Raw genomic sequence first — 17,945 nt, 5'->3', positions numbered from 1 at the left:
CTGTGCTCCGCAACAAGAGAGGACGCGACAGTGAGAGGCCCATGTGCCGCGATGAAGAGTGGCCCCCACTCGCCGCAACTAGAGAAAGCCCTTGCATAGAAACGAAGACCCAACACAGCCAAAATTAAAAAAAAAAAAAAAAAAAAGATGTAGCAGGGTACTGGTAGCGGTAAAGATCTAGGTTAGTGTAGGAGACATACTTTAAAACCAAAAACAGGTTACACAGAGCTGTATCATTCACTTAAACTTTTAGGGGTACAACACTCCATGCCTTCAGTAGCAGAGCAAGTTTGAGGAAAGAGGGTCAGAACAGGAGGGGGCCATGCTGAGCTAGAAAAACAAGTCCAGATTTCCTCTTTCATGTCATTCAGGTGGTACCTCAAATGGTACCACCTCTGAAAAACCACGCCTGACCACCCAATCCTCTTTCCCCTGTCATTCTCCACCCCTATGCCCTATTCCTTTCTTTCTTCATATCATTTGATATTATTTGACATTTAATACATATATACTTGTTCACTGTCTGCTTCCTTCACCTGAATACACATCCATGGGGAAGCTGAAGTAATCCCAGTGCCTAGTGCTAGTAGATGTTCAATAAATATTTGTTCAATGGTTGGATGGAAGGGTTGGGTAACCACAATCACTTCCAGAAGAATACTGCCAGGAGGGAATATAGGCTAAGTACTATGAGAACTTCCAATTTTTGAAAAAAAAAAAAAAATCTGGACCATGGATCAAAGAGGAAATCTCAAGAGAAATTAGAAAATATTTTGAACTGAATGAAAATAAAAATAAAATATATCAAAATGTGTGGGATGCAGCTAAAGCTTATAGGATTAAATTATCAGAAAAGAAGAAAGGCTTCAAGTCAATAATCTAAGCTCCTACCTTGAGAAAGTAAAAAATGAAGAGCAAAATAAACCTAAATCAAGCAGACAGAAGAAAAACAACAAAGGTAAAAGCAGTAATCAATGAAACTGAAAACAGAAAAACAATAGAGAAAAATCAATAAAAACAAAAGCTGGTTCTTTGAAGACGTCAATAAAATCAATAAACCTCTAGCAAGACTAAGAAAAAAGAGGGAAGACACGTGTTACCAATGTAAGGAATGAAAGAGAGCAGAGCACTACAGTCTCCACAGACATTAAAAGATGAAAAAGAGAATACTATGAACAACTCCATGCACATAAATTCAACAACTTAGATGAAATGAAACAACTCCTCAAAAACCACAAACTACCAATATTCGCTCAAGATTACACAGATAACTGGAATAATCCCATAACTATTAAAGAAATGGGCTTTGTAGTTTTAAAAATTCCAAAAAAGAAATTCCCATACCCAGACAGTTTCACTGGTGAATTCTACCAAATATTTAAAGGATAACATCAAGTCTATACCATCTCTTCCAGAAAACAGAAGAGGAGGAAACACTTCCCAACACATCTTACGAGATCAGCATTTCCTTGATTCTAAAACCAAAGACATTACAAGAACAGAAAACTATAAACAAATATCCCTCAACAACATAGATTCAAAACTCCTCAAACATTATCAAGTCAAATCCAGTCATATATAAAAAGTATAATACACCATAACTATGTGGGGTTTATCCTGACAATCCAAAACTGGTTCCATATTTGAAAATCAATGTAATCTAAGAAAAACTACATGATCATTTAAATTGATTTAGAAGAAGCATTTAAAAAAATTCAACATCGGGCTTCCTGCGTGGCACACTGGTTAAGAACCTGCCTGCCAACGCAGGGGACACGGGTTCGAGCCCTGGTCCGGGAAGATCCCACATGCTGCGGAGCAACTAAGCGCGTGCGCCACAGCTCCTGAGCCTGTGCTCTAGAGCCCGTGACCCACAACTACTGAAGCCCGCACGACTAGAGCCCGCAACAAGAGAAGCCACCGCAATGAGAAACCCGCATTCACCGCAACGAAGAGTAGCCCCCGCTCTCCACAACTAGAGAAAGCCCGCGTGCAGCAACAAAGACCCAACAGAGCCAAAAATAAATGAATAAATTTATAAGGGCTTCCCTGGTGGCGCAGTGGTTGAGAGTCCGCCTGCCAATGCAGGGTACACGGGTTCGTGCCCCGGTCCGGGAAGATCCCACATGCCGCGGAGCGGCTGGGCCCGTGAGCCATGGCCGCTGAGCCTGCGCGTCCGGAGCCTGTGCTCCGCAACGGGTGAGGCCACAACAGTGAGAGGCCCGCGTACCGCAAAAAAACAAAACAAACAAGAAAACCCTCTTTCCTTATTTGTAAAAGGGCTTAATCATTTCTTGAAAAATTCTTTTCCTTAATTTGAAAGGGTAACACTTTCCTTCCACCCACAGCGCAGGGTTAACCGGAAAAAAACGTCCTGAGAAATGTGAGCCAAAACTTCGGTGGGGGTGGATCCCAAAGCTGAAAACTAGCCCTCAGAGGGCACAGGGATGAGGATGCGCTCGGGTCCCTTCCCGCCGCGGCCTGAGCGCTGCACCCACACTGCTCAACCAGCTCCCCGCGCCCGCGCGGCGCCGCCAGCGCCGGCGTCTCCAGGCCTTGTTCCCAGACTCACGGAACTCGTGCTCGGCCGCCGCCTCCTCGCGCCGCGGACGCTCTTGCTTCGGGATCCGCGCCAGGCCTCTCCAGGGCCGGACCGCCGCGCCCCTCAGGTCCTCCCGCAACCCCTTGGCGGCCGCAGCCTCGCCAAGCAGCAAACCCCTTGCCGCTTCCCTGCGCCCCGGGACGCGCCGACCCGGCTCCATGTCCGACCCCGAGGCCCTCAGGCCCCCCAAGCCGCTCACCCCCGGGGCCTCTCACCACCGGGTCAGCTCTCGGCTGCGGGCGCTTCTAATGGCGGCTCGCCCCGGGTCTCCAGCCCTGGCCGGAAGGGGCTGCCTTCAGGTGTGGCGTGATTTGGCTGGGTTCACGCGAGGCAAAACATTCTGAGAAAACTACCGGCGTACACTTAGGCCGTTCTTCGTACAGTTGGGAGAAGTGTCGAGGTTTGCTTGATGACCAACACTATCGGAACTTAAGTACTGAATCATTTTTAAATGGGCTTCCAGAATTATATCTAGAATAAAGTAAGACTCAATAGCCTCTCTGAAGATGGAAAACCTTGGTACCCCATTTTAATGCAGTGGTAACCTACTGGACTCCCCATCTTGGGTTTTATTTCTTTCTTAGTGGTTTATAAAATAAAGAATTGATGAAATATAGTAAATTATTCTGGGCAATCATGTGCCTAGCTAAAATTCTAATAATATGGAAGAAAAGTAGAATATTGAAGGACAACCAGGATATCTCCATTGAATCCCTAGTACATAAGCACTGTTTGATGGATTACAAACAAATAAAACCATGGCACATCTCATGCCTGTGGATGGGTTCAGAAGTTAAATTAGAAGTTGAGCATATTCTATGAGTGAAAAAAAAATTGAGTCCTAATAAAATAGAACTAGATCTGACCCCAGAACTGACCCACCTTTTTGGTACACACAGATGGATATGAGTGATGTTAGGAAAGCCTTGTCTATAAAAATGCACAGAATGGTTTAGAGAAGGGAGAGAAACTGATGAAAGCTGAGAAATAAGTTGGAAGGCCAGAGATTAGGCAACTGTTGGGGATTTGACAAAAGGAATACAAAGAAGTGGATGTTTTCAACAGGCCCTACAAGGGTAGACAGAATTCAGTAACAGATATGGGTTCAGGTGAGGTTGTGTGTATGTGTGTGTAGTATGTATATACACACATATATATATGGTGTATGCACATCTATGCATATGTATATGTAGGTATATATGGGTTTGAAATCATAACAAACTTAAGAGACTGCGATTACAAGGAAGTGCGAAAACTATTTGCCTCTGAATTATCTTCTGTCTCCCTGAGCCTTTTGTAGACAGCAATAATTAGAAAATAAATTACCTCACACTTGTAAGGGGAGCAGTCCAATATACAATTTAATAAATGGAATCATGTTTTCAATACTCACCATAATATCATTTGAGTTTTTATTAAACAACTGTTAATCCAATTATGTATTACAAAGCAAAAGTGATTATCCCTTAATGATTCAACAAAAATACAGCTTTTGCTTTAGGGGTATAAACACCACCTCTCTGTGATGTTCACTAGAGCCCTACCAGCACCAGGTATGCTCAAATGTATTACTGCTTTTCAAAATGGAACATTACTGGGACTTCCCTGGTGGTCCAGTGGTTAAGACTCCACCCTTCCACTGCAGGGGGCACAAGTTCAATCCCTGGTTGGGGAACTAAGATGTCACATCCCACAAGGCATGGCCAAAAAACAAAGGGGAGATTACTTACGAAAAAAAAAAAGAAAGCAGACAGCAGGCACCAGGTGTGATTTTCAAAATGGAATATTTCCTCAAAAATCATTTTTTTTAGCCCTAGATTAATAGTCATATTTTGAGCCTTTTTCCAAATATTTCCAAGCGACCCCAAAAGAACACAGCAATAAAACATTTATAAAGCAAGCAATTACCCAATAAAGGGAAAGAAGTACAATTCTCTCTTTCCAGAATGCCCATCCTTAGGGCCCAGCTTGAGTGCAGCCATCTATGTCGGCCACCCTGTCTTCACAGAGAAAATTAGTATGACAGTAATAGACACCAGTCCTTGGGCAAACATTATTCATTCATTTATGGGTCAACAAATGATAGTTAACACCTACTGAGTGCTGGGCTTTACACTTCACACTTATAATTCAGAGATCATTGAAAGACAATCCAGCATCTCTAGCAGCCTACAACCTAGAAGGGAGAGACCGCAGCAAAGCCACAACAAAGAATGTTTCAGTGTCTTCATAGAGAAACAGGAGCACAAAGGAGAGACTAATCAGTTTTCCTATGGGACAGAGAGCCTTTCTTGAAGGTGGTCCTTGGGATGAGTTGAAAGATGAATAGCTGTGTATGGTTACTGTGTATGGAGAGGGCAAAGGGGCATTCAGGAAGCACATTCTGGGCAGAGGGAGCAACTGAGCACGACACCAGAAGGGAGAAATAGCTTGGTTAATTCAGGAAACTGCAAGCTATGCAGTGTGACTTGACCGGGCTCGAATGCCAAGCCAGTATTTGGTGTGCACCATGAACACTGATTTTTGGGAACTCGCTTGTGCTGGCACCCAAGAGCCAACTGTTAAATTTTCAGGAACTTTGTGAACTGGTTGACATCGTGTCAATAGCTTGAAATCTGTCATGGTATTTGCACCATAGAAATCATCATACGCTGAAAATCAGTCCCCTTCTCAGCTCCCACTGATCCTGGACAGAATTGAGAGCTTTGAAATCTTTTTTTGTTTTGTTTCTAATACGAGTGACGTTATGAAAACATTATAGCTAATGTGCAAAAAATGCACAAAATGGTTTAGAGCAGGAGAAGCTGAGAAATCAGTCGGAAGGTCAGAGTTTAGGCACTATTTATTAAATAGTAAATACTTTTTGTACTGAGCTGTCTAAAATGTCCATACCCAGGCCAATACTACTCTATTAGTGTACGGTATTAATTACTACAGCTTTATAATGAATCTTGCTATGTAATAGGGCCTGTCCTTCTACCTTATTTTTCTTGGGCCTTTGCTCTTCCATATAAAATTTACGATCTACTTAACAACTTCCAAGAAAAACCATGAGAAGTTTTGTTTTGAATTTTATTGAACTTATAGAATAATTAGGGGAGAAGAGTTATCTTTAAGATAGTTATTCTTCCTATTCATAAATAGGATTATTCTTTTAATTTACTCAGACTGCTTGTCTTTCAATAATATTTTGTAGTTCTGAAGTACTTGCACTTTTTTTTTTTTTGCGGTACGCAGGCCTCTCACTGTTGTGGCCTCTCCCATTGCGGAGCACAGGCTCCAGACACGCAGGCTCAGCGGCCATAGCTCACGGGCCCAGCCGCTCCGCGGCATGTGGGATCTTCCCAGACCGGAGCACGAACCCGTGTACCCTGCATTGGCAGGCGGTAGCTACCCGCCCCGCCCCCCCGACAACCCGCTGCCCCTTTAGGCCCTTATAGATTGTTGTCATGAAAGAGATTTTTATATTTTCTAATTGGTTATTACTGTTGTACAGGAATGCTACTGATTTTGTACATTGATTTTGTAGCCATAACCTTATTGAACTTTTTAATTAAATGTAGATTTTTTTTGGCTGCGCTGCACAGCATGTGGGATCTTCCCTGACCAGGGATTGAACCCATGCTCCCTGCAGTGGGAGCATGACTCTTAACCACTGAACCACCAGGGAAGTCCTAAATGTAGATTTTTAAAGATGTGGACAAACACATCATCTGATAATAAAGTTATATAGTTTTTTTTAATAGGTGAGGCACAATTTACTAACAGAACCTGATTTTGTTTGGGTGTAGCAACGTAGCCAGCTAAAAACTACATTTCCAGGTTCCCTTTAATATGGGGAAGCCACATGACACTGTTTGGTCAATGAGATGGAAGTGGAAATTGTTATGTGGGGCTTCCAAGAAAGTTCTTTAAAATGGGACAGACTTGCCCTTTTGTCCTTTTTACTTCCTCATCTTCCTACCTGGAACTCATGTGTAAGGCTGGATATAGAAAAGTCCATCCATCTTGCGGCCAGAAGTTGGCCATGTGAGGCCAAGAAAATCAGACTGTGAACCCATCTTTGAACTATCGAGCTAAAGTTAACCAATGAAATTTGTGTTTTGTGGGAACACTAGAACTGATTTTTTTTTTTTTAAGACACTGATTGGGTCTCTGTAATTCACAGCTGAAGTAAAATTCTGAAGTGATACAGAAAGCAGGGTGCTGAAAATAACAAAATCTAATATACAGAATTGGCTTAGTGTTTGAGGGAGGGGCTTTGAGGAGTGGTGATATATATCACAGGTTGGGAAGCTGGTGACTTGTCTGGAGTTGATAAAATATTTGGTCAAATTGTCAACTTCGGCAATTTGACTTTGGAGAGCAGACCAAATGCTGATTGAGGCTGTAGCATTAGGGGAAACATTAGGAGAAAAACTCAAAATGTTGTCATGGGATGACTCCTTGCTGTGTTCAGCAAAGTCCTAGCAAAGATTGTTTGAGGGAGGGGCTTTGAGGAGTGGTGATATATATCACAGGTTGGGAAGCTGGTGACTTGTCTGGAGTTGATAAAATATTTGGTCAAATTGTCAACTTCGGCAATTTGACTTTGGAGAGCAGACCAAATGCTGATTGAGGCTGTAGCATTAGGGGAAACATTAGGAGAAAAACTCAAAATGTTGTCATGGGATGACTCCTTCTTGCTGTGTTCAGCAAAGTCCTAGCAAAGAGAAATGTACTTTTTCTCTGTTGAAGCTAGTAGCCTGCAGAGATGAAGGAGAACATCACCTTACTAAGGAAAGCGGTTCCTGCCATTTTTTTTGTGTTACTTTTTATCATGATATAGGCCACATATGAACAAGAATCTATAAAATACATACATACAGTTTAAATAATATTTTAAAAATAAACATCCATGCAGTCACCACCCAAGACAATAGAAGACTGTCAGCATCCCAGCAGCTCCATGTGCCATTTCTCAATCACATTCCCTTTCCTCCCCACAGAGGAAGTCATTATTCTAACTCTGGGGACAATAATATACTTGCTTCTCTTAATAATTTGATCTCATATGAATACATCCTTAAAGCAATATACACTGTTTTGAACTATATAAACGGAATCATGCCGATGGCATCCTTCTGTGATTTGCTTCTTTTGCTCCACGTTATGTTTGTGATATTCATCCACCTTCTGATTAGCTATTTCCTTCATTTTCACCACTGTGTAGAATTCTACTGTTTGAATCTACGTGAATATACAATGGTAGACTCTAACCATTCTACCAGTGCTGAATATTTGGTTTATTTCCATTTTTTGGCTATTACAGTGCTGCTATGTGCATTCTTGCACATGCTTTCTAAAAAACATGTTCAATTGTTTTCCCAAGACATTGTATCAGTTATGGCTCTGCCAGGAAAAAAACTGTATTTTGAGATGACTTTTAAGAAAGGGACAATTTACAAAGGTGTGGGCAGGGTGTGGGGAAACCACAAAAGATAGGGCAGCACCTCAGGGCTAGTAAGGGCAAGGCTCTGTTGCCACCCCTAGGATGAGGGGGTGAGGGCAAGGAAAGGATTATCAGAACCTGGAGAGAGAGCAGAAAATGACATATGAAGAAGTTGTGACCTTTCGTCAAGGGACTTAGCCAGCTTGACATGATTCTTCAAAAAGGTATATGAGGGAATAAATAAACAACTTCATCTTCTTTCCTCCCTGAAACCTACTGCAGTGGCTGCCCGCTGCCATGATGCCTCACTGAACTTAAAGCAGGGTGGAGGGCACAGAGTAAAATCAGGAGGGCAAATGGAAGATAACCAGCAAAGGCGTATATTTGGGAGTGCAGTTGCTGGGGTGTTGAGAGTGCACATCTTCAGAGTTACTGAAGAAGGACAAACCGTTTTCCAAAGAGATTGTTTTCAAGTAAGAGTTCATATTGCTCCATATCATCACCAAAACTTAATATCATTGGATCCTTTCAGTTTTGTGAATCTGGGAAAGGTATTACAATACCTCTTTGTGGTTTGTTTGTTTTTTTTCATTTCCCTATTACTAAAATGGCTGAGGATGTTTTCATGTTTCTTGGCCATTTGGATTTCTTTCTATGTAATGTGCCATCTAAAGACTTGTCCAAATTTCTATTGGCTGTCTGTCTTTTTCTTAATGATTCATAGGAATCATTTAGATATTCTGGATTATATATATACTGGATACTAGTATTTTGCCAATTACATGTGTTGCAAATATGTTCTCCCAGGTGGTTCCCTATATTCTGACTCTCTAAATAGGTAAGATTATAGGTGCTTATTCTTTGTGGTTTTGTTGTATTTTCTTTTAATGCCCCCAAACAAAATTATAATAAAAAGAAAATGAGTTGGATTATTAGATAAAACAGAAAGGGATGTGGAGAAAATTCTGGGCAAAGAAAATAAGAGTGAAAGCAACAGAGGTGGGAAAAGAGTGGAAAAGTAAGGAAACCATTTCTACTGGCTAAAGATTAAACATTTAAAATTTCATTTTAAATTTTTATTAAATATTACTAAATGATAACATTCAATTAAATGAATCATCTAAGTGAAAATAATTTAGTATTCACTCTAATGTTGAAAACACAATAAAATGAACTTGAAACAAGATAGAATAGAAAAGAACAAATATGGTTCTATCTACTTTTCAATACATTAAATCAGTGCTTCATTGAACTTAATTTTGTAGAGAATTAATGTAAGCAAATCACACAATCAAGAAGCGTAGCTCTACAACTAGGTATTAACCATAGCGTATAATAATATTAGGCATGACATTCGTATGTTAATAAACTTAATTAAGCCTAATTTTAATCCATCTAGTAATTTAAAGTCCAATTACCACTTTGGCCAAAGGTTGTGCGAGATCCTAATTTACGGTACTCCTGAAACATTGTCTTTATACATTTAGGTAATGAGCTATAAAATATGAAAAGAAACAAAAATATGAGAACAAAAGATTCAGTTCCTTAAAGCAGTAATAGAAAATGGGTTCCATCTTCATGTTTCAATTAAATAATTGTTTTTTTGATAAAAACTCCTCTATTGATAGCACAAAAATATTTGGAACAACTACTTAAGCTAACTACTGTTAAGCTGTCTTCTTTCGTGAATATTAATGAAAACATGATAGAAATATAACTAAGATAAATGAGGTGTTTTAACACACATTAATCTTTTGAATTGCACATTCTTCTCCAGAAGGTCATAATAAAAATGAAGTGAGTGTACAATTTATCCTTTTTTACAGATTTGTGTAAAGTACAAATATAACTGCCAAGAAATGAAATATTGCTATTTAAAAGTCCTAGATAAGAAAATAATTACCTTGAATCTTAGACTAAATATCTTTTTTAAAGTGAACCAAGTGCTTATTCATTAGATAAAGAAATTTTAAATTAAAAAAAATCAAATGAATAATCATATTTTACAAAAATTCTTTTAACACAGCAAATAATACTGTGACATTATTTTCCTGAAGGTAACAAAACCACTCATGCTAGTTCTGCTAAGCTAATGCTCTTCATAGAACTTAAGATGAGTATTAATTATGAATGTTCATGAGGTATCTGAAGATACTAGGAGCTAAAGTATAATTATACAAAGTTGTAGAAGATACTAAGATCAAACATAGCAGTCCAGTGCCAACAAAGTGGTTAAGTGCTGAAAAATTCTTATGCTAAAATAGGTTTATCTGAACTTCTGAGAGCCCTTATAAATGTAAGTTTTTATATTCACTATAAAACATAATAAAGAAGGAAATCACTTCCTGATCCCACTCCTAACTTCTCATTTTAAAATTATCTCTAACAGGACTGATTTCCAATTGAAGTATAATGGAAGTGGAATTCTCATTGTTATCAAAAAAATATACAGAAGTAAATTAGTATATATTCCAAATTCATATAAAGGAAATGTCATTTGGGGAGGGCTTATTGCACTTGCCTTTCACTCAATGAATCTGTAAGCCTGGAATGAGGAAGAATACATTCATTGATTATAAAATAACAAGTTTCAATCAAAAATTAATGATAAACTGTTCAACGTTCATTTAAAAAATATATCAAGGGTGTGTTTGGGACTGTTTGGTTTTGTTTTCTTTGATGCCGAGTACTTTGTCATCAGTCCTGGCCTGGAATAAAAAAGAACATGCAATTAAAATGCATGAAGAACTACAAAACAAAAAACAAAAAAATATAAAATAATAAAATGCATGAAGAGATTTAAAAAATTGTTTATGCAAATAATTGATTTTAAAACTTTTACTTAATGATTTCTAAAAGCAAATTTTAACATTTCTTAAAAATCAGACCTCAAAATATAACAATTTCACAGCCAGCTTTATTAAAACTCAAATTAGCCATACCTGTTTGCTTTTGTTCCAATCTTCTGTATTTTGCCTGAGTTATCTTTAGAGGGAAGAAATTCCACAATGAATGACATGAAATAATTAAAAAGCTTTCTAAAAATTTAAAGAGTTAAGGTTGACTGATTAAAGATAATAAAAACCTCCTTAGTACTACATTGTTCGAATTTATATATACCAGAAGCTAATGTATAGCATAATTTCTTTGTAATTTACTTGTTTCATTAGTATTACAGCTGATTTTGAAGTTGGGTTAGAGTTGGAACTACCAAAAAACAAGTTAAAGAGACTTTTTGGCTATATAATTATAGTAAAGTTACCACTGTGCCTTGGCAAGTGTTCTCTGAAGGAATTTCTGTTTTGATTAGATCACTCAGCTCCCTAAACCATTAAGTTCATTCTGTGCTAAATCAAGCCCAAACCAGAGGTTTCCCAAAATTTAGAATCTAATGTCTTCAGCTAATTCTAACCCACCGTTAAGGTAACTAACATTTTCCTAAATGGCAGCGTTCATGGACTATGTAAACTGTAAACTTACCAGTACTTGTGGTGCTTTCTTTGGGTTGGTTAACTGGATTAACCTTATCCTTTCTCAGTTCCTGGATAATGCCTTTATTTAAGCAAACATCTACATGCACATTGAATAGGGTAAGATCTGAAGTCTTTTGTTCTAGGTTACAAACAGGACAAACGAGGACTTGGTCACTGATCACTTCATATAAATAAGGTTGTAGGGGCTCTTTCCTTCCTAATGATGCAACATCTTCATTTTCCAGTGACACAGCGCAACAATTCTGAGGACAGTGTTCCATATTAAATGATTTGCTTGGAAGACTAGAACATTCCTCTTCACTGTGCTTATTACTTAGCGCATCTACACCTTCTGTATTAGATGGATTACCAGTAGTCTCTGCCAAGTCTACAGAATCTACTGATGTGATCTCTGTATTCTTCTGATGAGTTTCATAATCCTGCTTCTCACAGACAGAAACAGAATCATGTACATTTTCTTTCTCGTTCACTTCTGTAGAGGAAGCATGTGAACGTGAGGACATTTTAGAGTTTCCACTGACGGAAGGTCCATCAAGACACGCATCTACATGTTTATTAAAGGCTTCCAGACTGATGCTTCTTTGCTCCCTGAAGCAAACAGGACAAGTAAATATATGACAGTTATCTGAATTCTCCAATGTTTCTAAATTCTCACTCATCCTCTTCTTTAAAACGTGGAAGAACTGTGATGTCTGTAAACTTTGTTTATCTACAGTTTCACATTTAAATGTGTCCTGGTAGCTCCAATTCCTTTCAGATCGTTTTTTATCAAAGAAACTCTTCTTATGAGACATTTCTAGAGGTTTTAGAAACTGATCTTTGTCAGTTTTCTCTGGTATACACCTGGTGGCTGACAGGGCTTGGTTTCCAGGCTGTAAGAAGCCAATAATGCTCCTTTGTTGGCATTTCTTCTCCTCTTCATTGGGAAAACCAGATAGTCGCACCCCTAAATTAAACCAACCATAATTAATCCATTTCAAATTCAATAGAGGCATTTTGCATAATACTATTATAACATATATGAAAAAGGCTGTTTAGCCAGAAATAATAAGCAACACTGTATTTTCTGAATTAAAGGATGCTTTTTCAAAGTGGTATTATGAGTAGAAATTAACTTTCTTCATAAAGCTGGGTATACTAAATAGTAAGTATCTACTGGAGTTAGCATGATTATATAGGTCTTTCAGTTAATACCTGACACATGATACCATTAAATATCGAGTAACTAATTGGAGTCAATTGCATAGATTCTTTAGCTCCCTTTTTTGCAATAGGCACTATTTTTTAGAGCAATTTTAGGTTCTCAGCAAAGTTGAGTAGCAAGTACAGAGAGTTCCCATATACTACTTGCCCCACACATGCACTCCTCCTCCACTATCAACATCCTACACCAGAGTAGTACATTTGTTACAATCAATGAACCTATACAATCTATCTATACTGACATGACATTATTACTCAAAGTTCATAGTTTACATTAGGGTTCACTCTTGATGTACATTCTTTGGGTTTTGACAAATGTACAATGTACATGTATCCACCATTATAGCATCATACAGAATAGTTTCACTGCCCTAAAAATCCTCTGTGCTCTGCCTATTCCTCCCTCCCCCGACCCCTGACAACCACTGATCTTTTTAGTATCTCCATAGTTTTGCCTTTTCCAGAATGTCATATATTGGAATCATACAGGATGTAGCTTTTTCAGATTGGCTTCTTTCAGTTAATAAACTGTAATAAACTGTATATAAGTTTCCTCCATGTCTTTTCATGGCTTGACAGCTCATTTCTTTTCTTCTCCCCCACCCTCTACTCCAATAGCTCATTTCTTTTATGTGCTGAATAATATTCTGTTGTCTAGACATACCACAATTTCCATTCACCTACTACTGGAGGACATCTTGGTTGCTTCCAAGTTTTGGCAATTATAAATAAAGCTGCTATTAACATCCACTCTTTAGCTCTTTTAGTTAACATACTTTATTCAAATTGACTTCAGTGTGTGCTATTTTTCATATGTGAAAGTATGGCTAATGACGCATTCTTAGCAGTAAAGTTGGCATTTGGAGTGCTTATCCGTAAACATTCTCTCACTCGTTCACTTTGGAAACATGGTTTATTTATCTTTTTTTACCATGTGATGGCTAGAAATGTGGTTTTATAGTGCCACAATCCCTTATCTGTAATTCTGAAATCCAAAAAGCTCTGAAAATTGTAAGCAACAAATGGTAATTGATGACAAGATTGGTGTGAGACTATTTAGAGTCTTTACAACTCAGTGTGAATATTTTTTTGTTTTCCTACAGAAATAATAATGTGTTTGATCATGAAGCACTGCTTCAGATCCCAAAGGAGTATTATATAATATACTCAACATGCAGTGAATTTGCTTTCTAAAATCTGAAAAGTTTAAAATTTTGAAAGATACCTAACCCCAAGGATTTCAGTAAGTAGTAAGGAAAAGAACGACTTTAACTGGTTCTTACTGGAATTAAACTAATGATCGTGGCTTCACATGCATCAGGTCCTAAGAATCAAGAAAAATGGCAGTAGCATAAGTACAACTTCCTAAACAGGTTTAAGAAATAAAATAGAGGTAAGAATATTTCCCAAGTTGATTCTATGGAAAAGTCTAGCAGATTTAAGGAAAAACAAGTAAAGAAAAGTCATACCCATAAGTCTTAATCTCAAGGGATGTGGAAAATCAGCATCAATTTCTGTTCTTAGTAATTCTTTAGCAACAGCAAATATTTCTTCTGCAGTAGAAACAACAGATGAAACTGTAGATGCACGAGTTTTTACTTCAAAATTCACATTCTTTAGCTTAATGGTAACAGTTCTACCCTGTAACAAACAGAATACATTATTATATATGGCTCTTTAACTTCCAGAAAAAAGTTATTTTACAGGATAGAAAAATTCAGAAAGGTCTCTTGTGTACACAGAGTGCGGAAGTATAATCAATTATTTACAAAAAAACATGGTAATGTGGAGCTTTTGGAGGAGGAGGAGGAGTTGTTGCCCTACCCGCTGTGCCTAAACAAAACAGTAATGAAAGACAGCAAAAACACAATTTTGGCTTATGTTATAAAATAATGACTCAATCTATAATGGTCTAGGGGCTGATCATAGAGTTTTCGTATCCACACTCCCTTCCCTGTGTTTGTCAACTGCATCATGTAATAGTTTCTATATAAGAGAAATTTCTAGGAAGGAAGAACTCCAATGACACACTAGTTGACAGGTCTTATAACAACAAAACACTAAACTTACAATTTTAATTCTCTGGGGTTGAGATCATTCAATGTTAAAGATCAACATTCATTAAATAAAGACCCTAAAACAGTGCCTGACGTATATTAAATGGCAATAAATATTAACTATTACAATTACAAAAAAAAAACCATGGTAATGAAAATTGTCATAAAGAGTAACTGAAATCCATAAGTAATCTAAAAATCCCATTTTAGTCAGTAATTATTACTTCCCTCCCCAACTGACTTTTTATAAAAGACTTTTATATAAAGGGCAAAGTTAACTGATTACTTTTCTTTTTACTGAATCCTTTTTTGAGGTTAATTCAGTACCTAAAAAGATAGGAAAAAAAAATCTTTCTGAAGGGACCTCATTGAAAAGATCTTCTGGACAGCTCACACTTATTGTGTGCCTACTATATGCCAGCTATTATGTTAAATTTACGTGTTAGAACTCCTTTACAGTTATTGCTTAATGGATACAGTTTTACTTTGGGATAATGAAAAAGTTCTGGAGATCAAAAGTGTTGATGGTTGTACAATCTGAATGTACTTAATGCCACTAAAATGTATACTTAGAAAGTTAAAACAGTAAATTTTGTTTTGTATATTTTGCTACCTCCTGGAGGTTGTTATTGTAGGTTAGGCTTATTGACTCACTTCCAAAGAACAGAGTATGGAAAGGGAAAAGTAGTAATTTCACAGTGGAGAAGCCTAGCAAACACTACTTTAACCAAGTGAGGATGGTTATTCTCACGTGTGATATCATGTGGCTATCATATACCTTGATGGGATGTGATGAGAAGGATACTTCATTTCTGTGGTATTCTTTCTAAAAACCTATAACCCTGGTCTAATCATAAGAAAATCATCAGACAAACCCAGATTGGAAGACATTCTGCAGTATACCTGGCTAGTATCCCTCAAGACTGTCAAGGTCATGAAAAACAAGGAAATACAGAGAAACTGTCAGACTAGAGGAAACTGGGAAGACATGAAAACTAAATGCAATGTGGTTCCCTGGACTGAACCCTGGAACAAAGAGAAGAAGAACATGAATGGAAAAAAACAGGTAAAACAAAAATACTGTCTGGATTTAGTTAACAGAAATGTGTTAGTGTCAGTTTCTTAGTTTTGCAAATGTACTATGATAATATAAGATGTTAATAATGAGGGAAACTGGAAATCTTGATAATATCCTTATACCTATTCTATAAATCTGAAATGATTCTAAAATTAAAAGTTTACTTAAAAAATTTTAAAAAAGAACTCTCTATATATTTAAGGTATAAAAGAGAAGGATTATAAGAAAATATTCATCAGATATCCCTTTCTTTGTAATAACTTTTTATTGCTTTTGTATTATACTTTGTAATAACCCTACCTCTGTTTTGAGAATGTTGGAAAAATACTAAACATGGATTGTTGTGAGTGAAGATTATACAATACAAAGTTCAAAGCCTTCCAGGTTTTGTTCTCAATGTGTTAAGCAACCTGGATTAAGGCCTTGAAACAAAATGCCTATTCCAGAAGGTCACTGTCTACCTGACAATGACATTAAAGGATAATTGGAAAGGCATTTATAACAAGCACAGTTCTAGGGAAATTCTTCCCTATCCCTTATTCTTTACTGCCAATATAACTCTGCTTTTGAACTTATTCAAATGTACTCCCAAGGTAATATAAACTTCTCTGGAATTATACTGGAATCACTCCAACCTCATAAGTTGCTTCTCATAAAATGACCTCATCATAGGCCTCAGATAAGGGTCAGAATTCAATTTGTCTCTATTGAAGACAAGAATTCTCTTTTCTGACACATCCCAATTTGTATTTAAATGCAAAATCTAACTCTTGGTTTAAGGTAGCTTTTTATTATTAAAAATTTAAGGTAGCTTTTTATTATTAACAATTTAGAAAACTAAGAACACTGCATAAAAATGAAGTACCTTAAGTCCTTCTTTCTGCAGATCTTGAGCAAGTTCACTGCAAAGTTCTTGGCACAAGCTGTACTGTTCTTCTGCTTTACTTATCTCACTGAATGTCCTAGAAAGGCAAGAATGATTTTGGTGCACAAAGTAAACTACAATTCAGTATACTTTAGAAATGATATAGTACATGTAAATGGCCTAGCATTAAGTTATATTTTCTACAGTACAAAGTTTTCAGATGAACTAAGATATGATTAAGTAAAAACATCCAAGATCTTCTTAAATAATGGGAGATTGTTTATAGCTAAACTGATTAGCAAAGGTGCATTTGCTCTCTACAATATGTTTTAAAAGATGATTAAAGTCACCAACATATAAGGATAATGCCCTCAAAACTTACAAAACATTAGGATACATATGTATACAGACTCTGCTACAGAGGATTATCTTAAGAAAGTACAAATGAGAACAACATTCCAATTACTGCATGTGTATTTTCTGTAAGCGAATTATCTTCAAGTAGATTTAAGGGGTTGGTTCGTGGCACCTACATAAAGTCATCTAATAGGCAACCGGAAATGGAGGGCTGGTAAGATTAAATGTAGAACTTGTGACTTCATCCGCACAAGGGTATTGAAAGGTCATATTAACATAAAGACACTAAAGAGAGAGTGGGGTAACCAGTAAAAAAGCCCGAGCAAACCCTGAATAGTCATTCAGTGAAAAGTCCTGCTTCTAACTATTCCCAGCTACCCAGTTCTCTTCCCTAGTGGCAACCAATATTGCCAGCTTCCTATTCATTATTTATTCCTCTAGAATACTGTATGTATATAAAAGCAAACAAGCAAACATTTCCCCTATATAAACAGTAGAATATTAGATACATTATTTACCACTTTGCTTTTCTCATTCATCCTGGTGAGAGTTCCCTATAAATAAATAATTTCATTTATATATGGCAGCATAAATTCTAATTTAAAGATGTAAGATCATTTAACCAATCCTCTATTTGTAGAAACTTATTTCCAATCTTTTGCTATCACAAAAAAAAATGCAGTGCATAACCATGTATACATGTAAAATGACATGTGATTACACCAGTGGAATGTATGCCTAGAAAAAGAACTGTGGGATCAAAGTACATGTGTATCTGTGATCTTGGTAGATACTGCCAAATTGCTTGCCCCCTGTGGTAGGCAAAATAATGGTCCCTGAAGATGTTCAAATCCTTAT

At 37.3% G+C, this 17,945-nt stretch overlaps 2 protein-coding genes across 3 annotated transcripts in view; both read right to left on the bottom strand.

The window, feature by feature from the left end:
• Window positions 1-2,762, bottom strand: part of ANKDD1B (ankyrin repeat and death domain containing 1B) — a 54,286-nt gene extending 51,524 nt beyond the window's left edge. The window contains 1 exon segment of the mRNA XM_024732801.1: window positions 2,573-2,762. Coding sequence (XP_024588569.1) covers window positions 2,573-2,762 — 190 coding nt within the window.
• A 6,332-nt stretch (window positions 2,763-9,094) lies between these two features.
• The window catches only part of POLK (DNA polymerase kappa), a 73,381-nt gene continuing 64,530 nt past the window's right edge, over window positions 9,095-17,945 (bottom strand). For both annotated transcript variants that reach the window (XM_024732776.1, XM_024732777.1), the window contains 5 exons: window positions 16,731-16,827; window positions 14,200-14,371; window positions 11,514-12,473; window positions 10,976-11,018; window positions 9,095-10,741 (listed from right to left, as the gene is read on the bottom strand). In XM_024732776.1, the coding sequence (XP_024588544.1) occupies window positions 10,657-10,741; window positions 10,976-11,018; window positions 11,514-12,473; window positions 14,200-14,371; window positions 16,731-16,827 (1,357 nt within the window). In that variant the 3' untranslated portion in view covers window positions 9,095-10,656. The remainder of the gene's footprint in view (window positions 10,742-10,975; window positions 11,019-11,513; window positions 12,474-14,199; window positions 14,372-16,730; window positions 16,828-17,945) is intronic.

The sequence above is a fragment of the Neophocaena asiaeorientalis genome, unplaced genomic scaffold (assembly GCF_003031525.2).
Source record: "Neophocaena asiaeorientalis asiaeorientalis breed wild unplaced genomic scaffold, Neophocaena_asiaeorientalis_V1.1 scaffold515, whole genome shotgun sequence".
Taxonomy (NCBI): Eukaryota; Metazoa; Chordata; class Mammalia; order Artiodactyla; family Phocoenidae; genus Neophocaena; species Neophocaena asiaeorientalis.
Note: the sequence above shows the minus strand (reverse complement) of the source record. Positions and strands in the feature narration are given on the sequence as shown.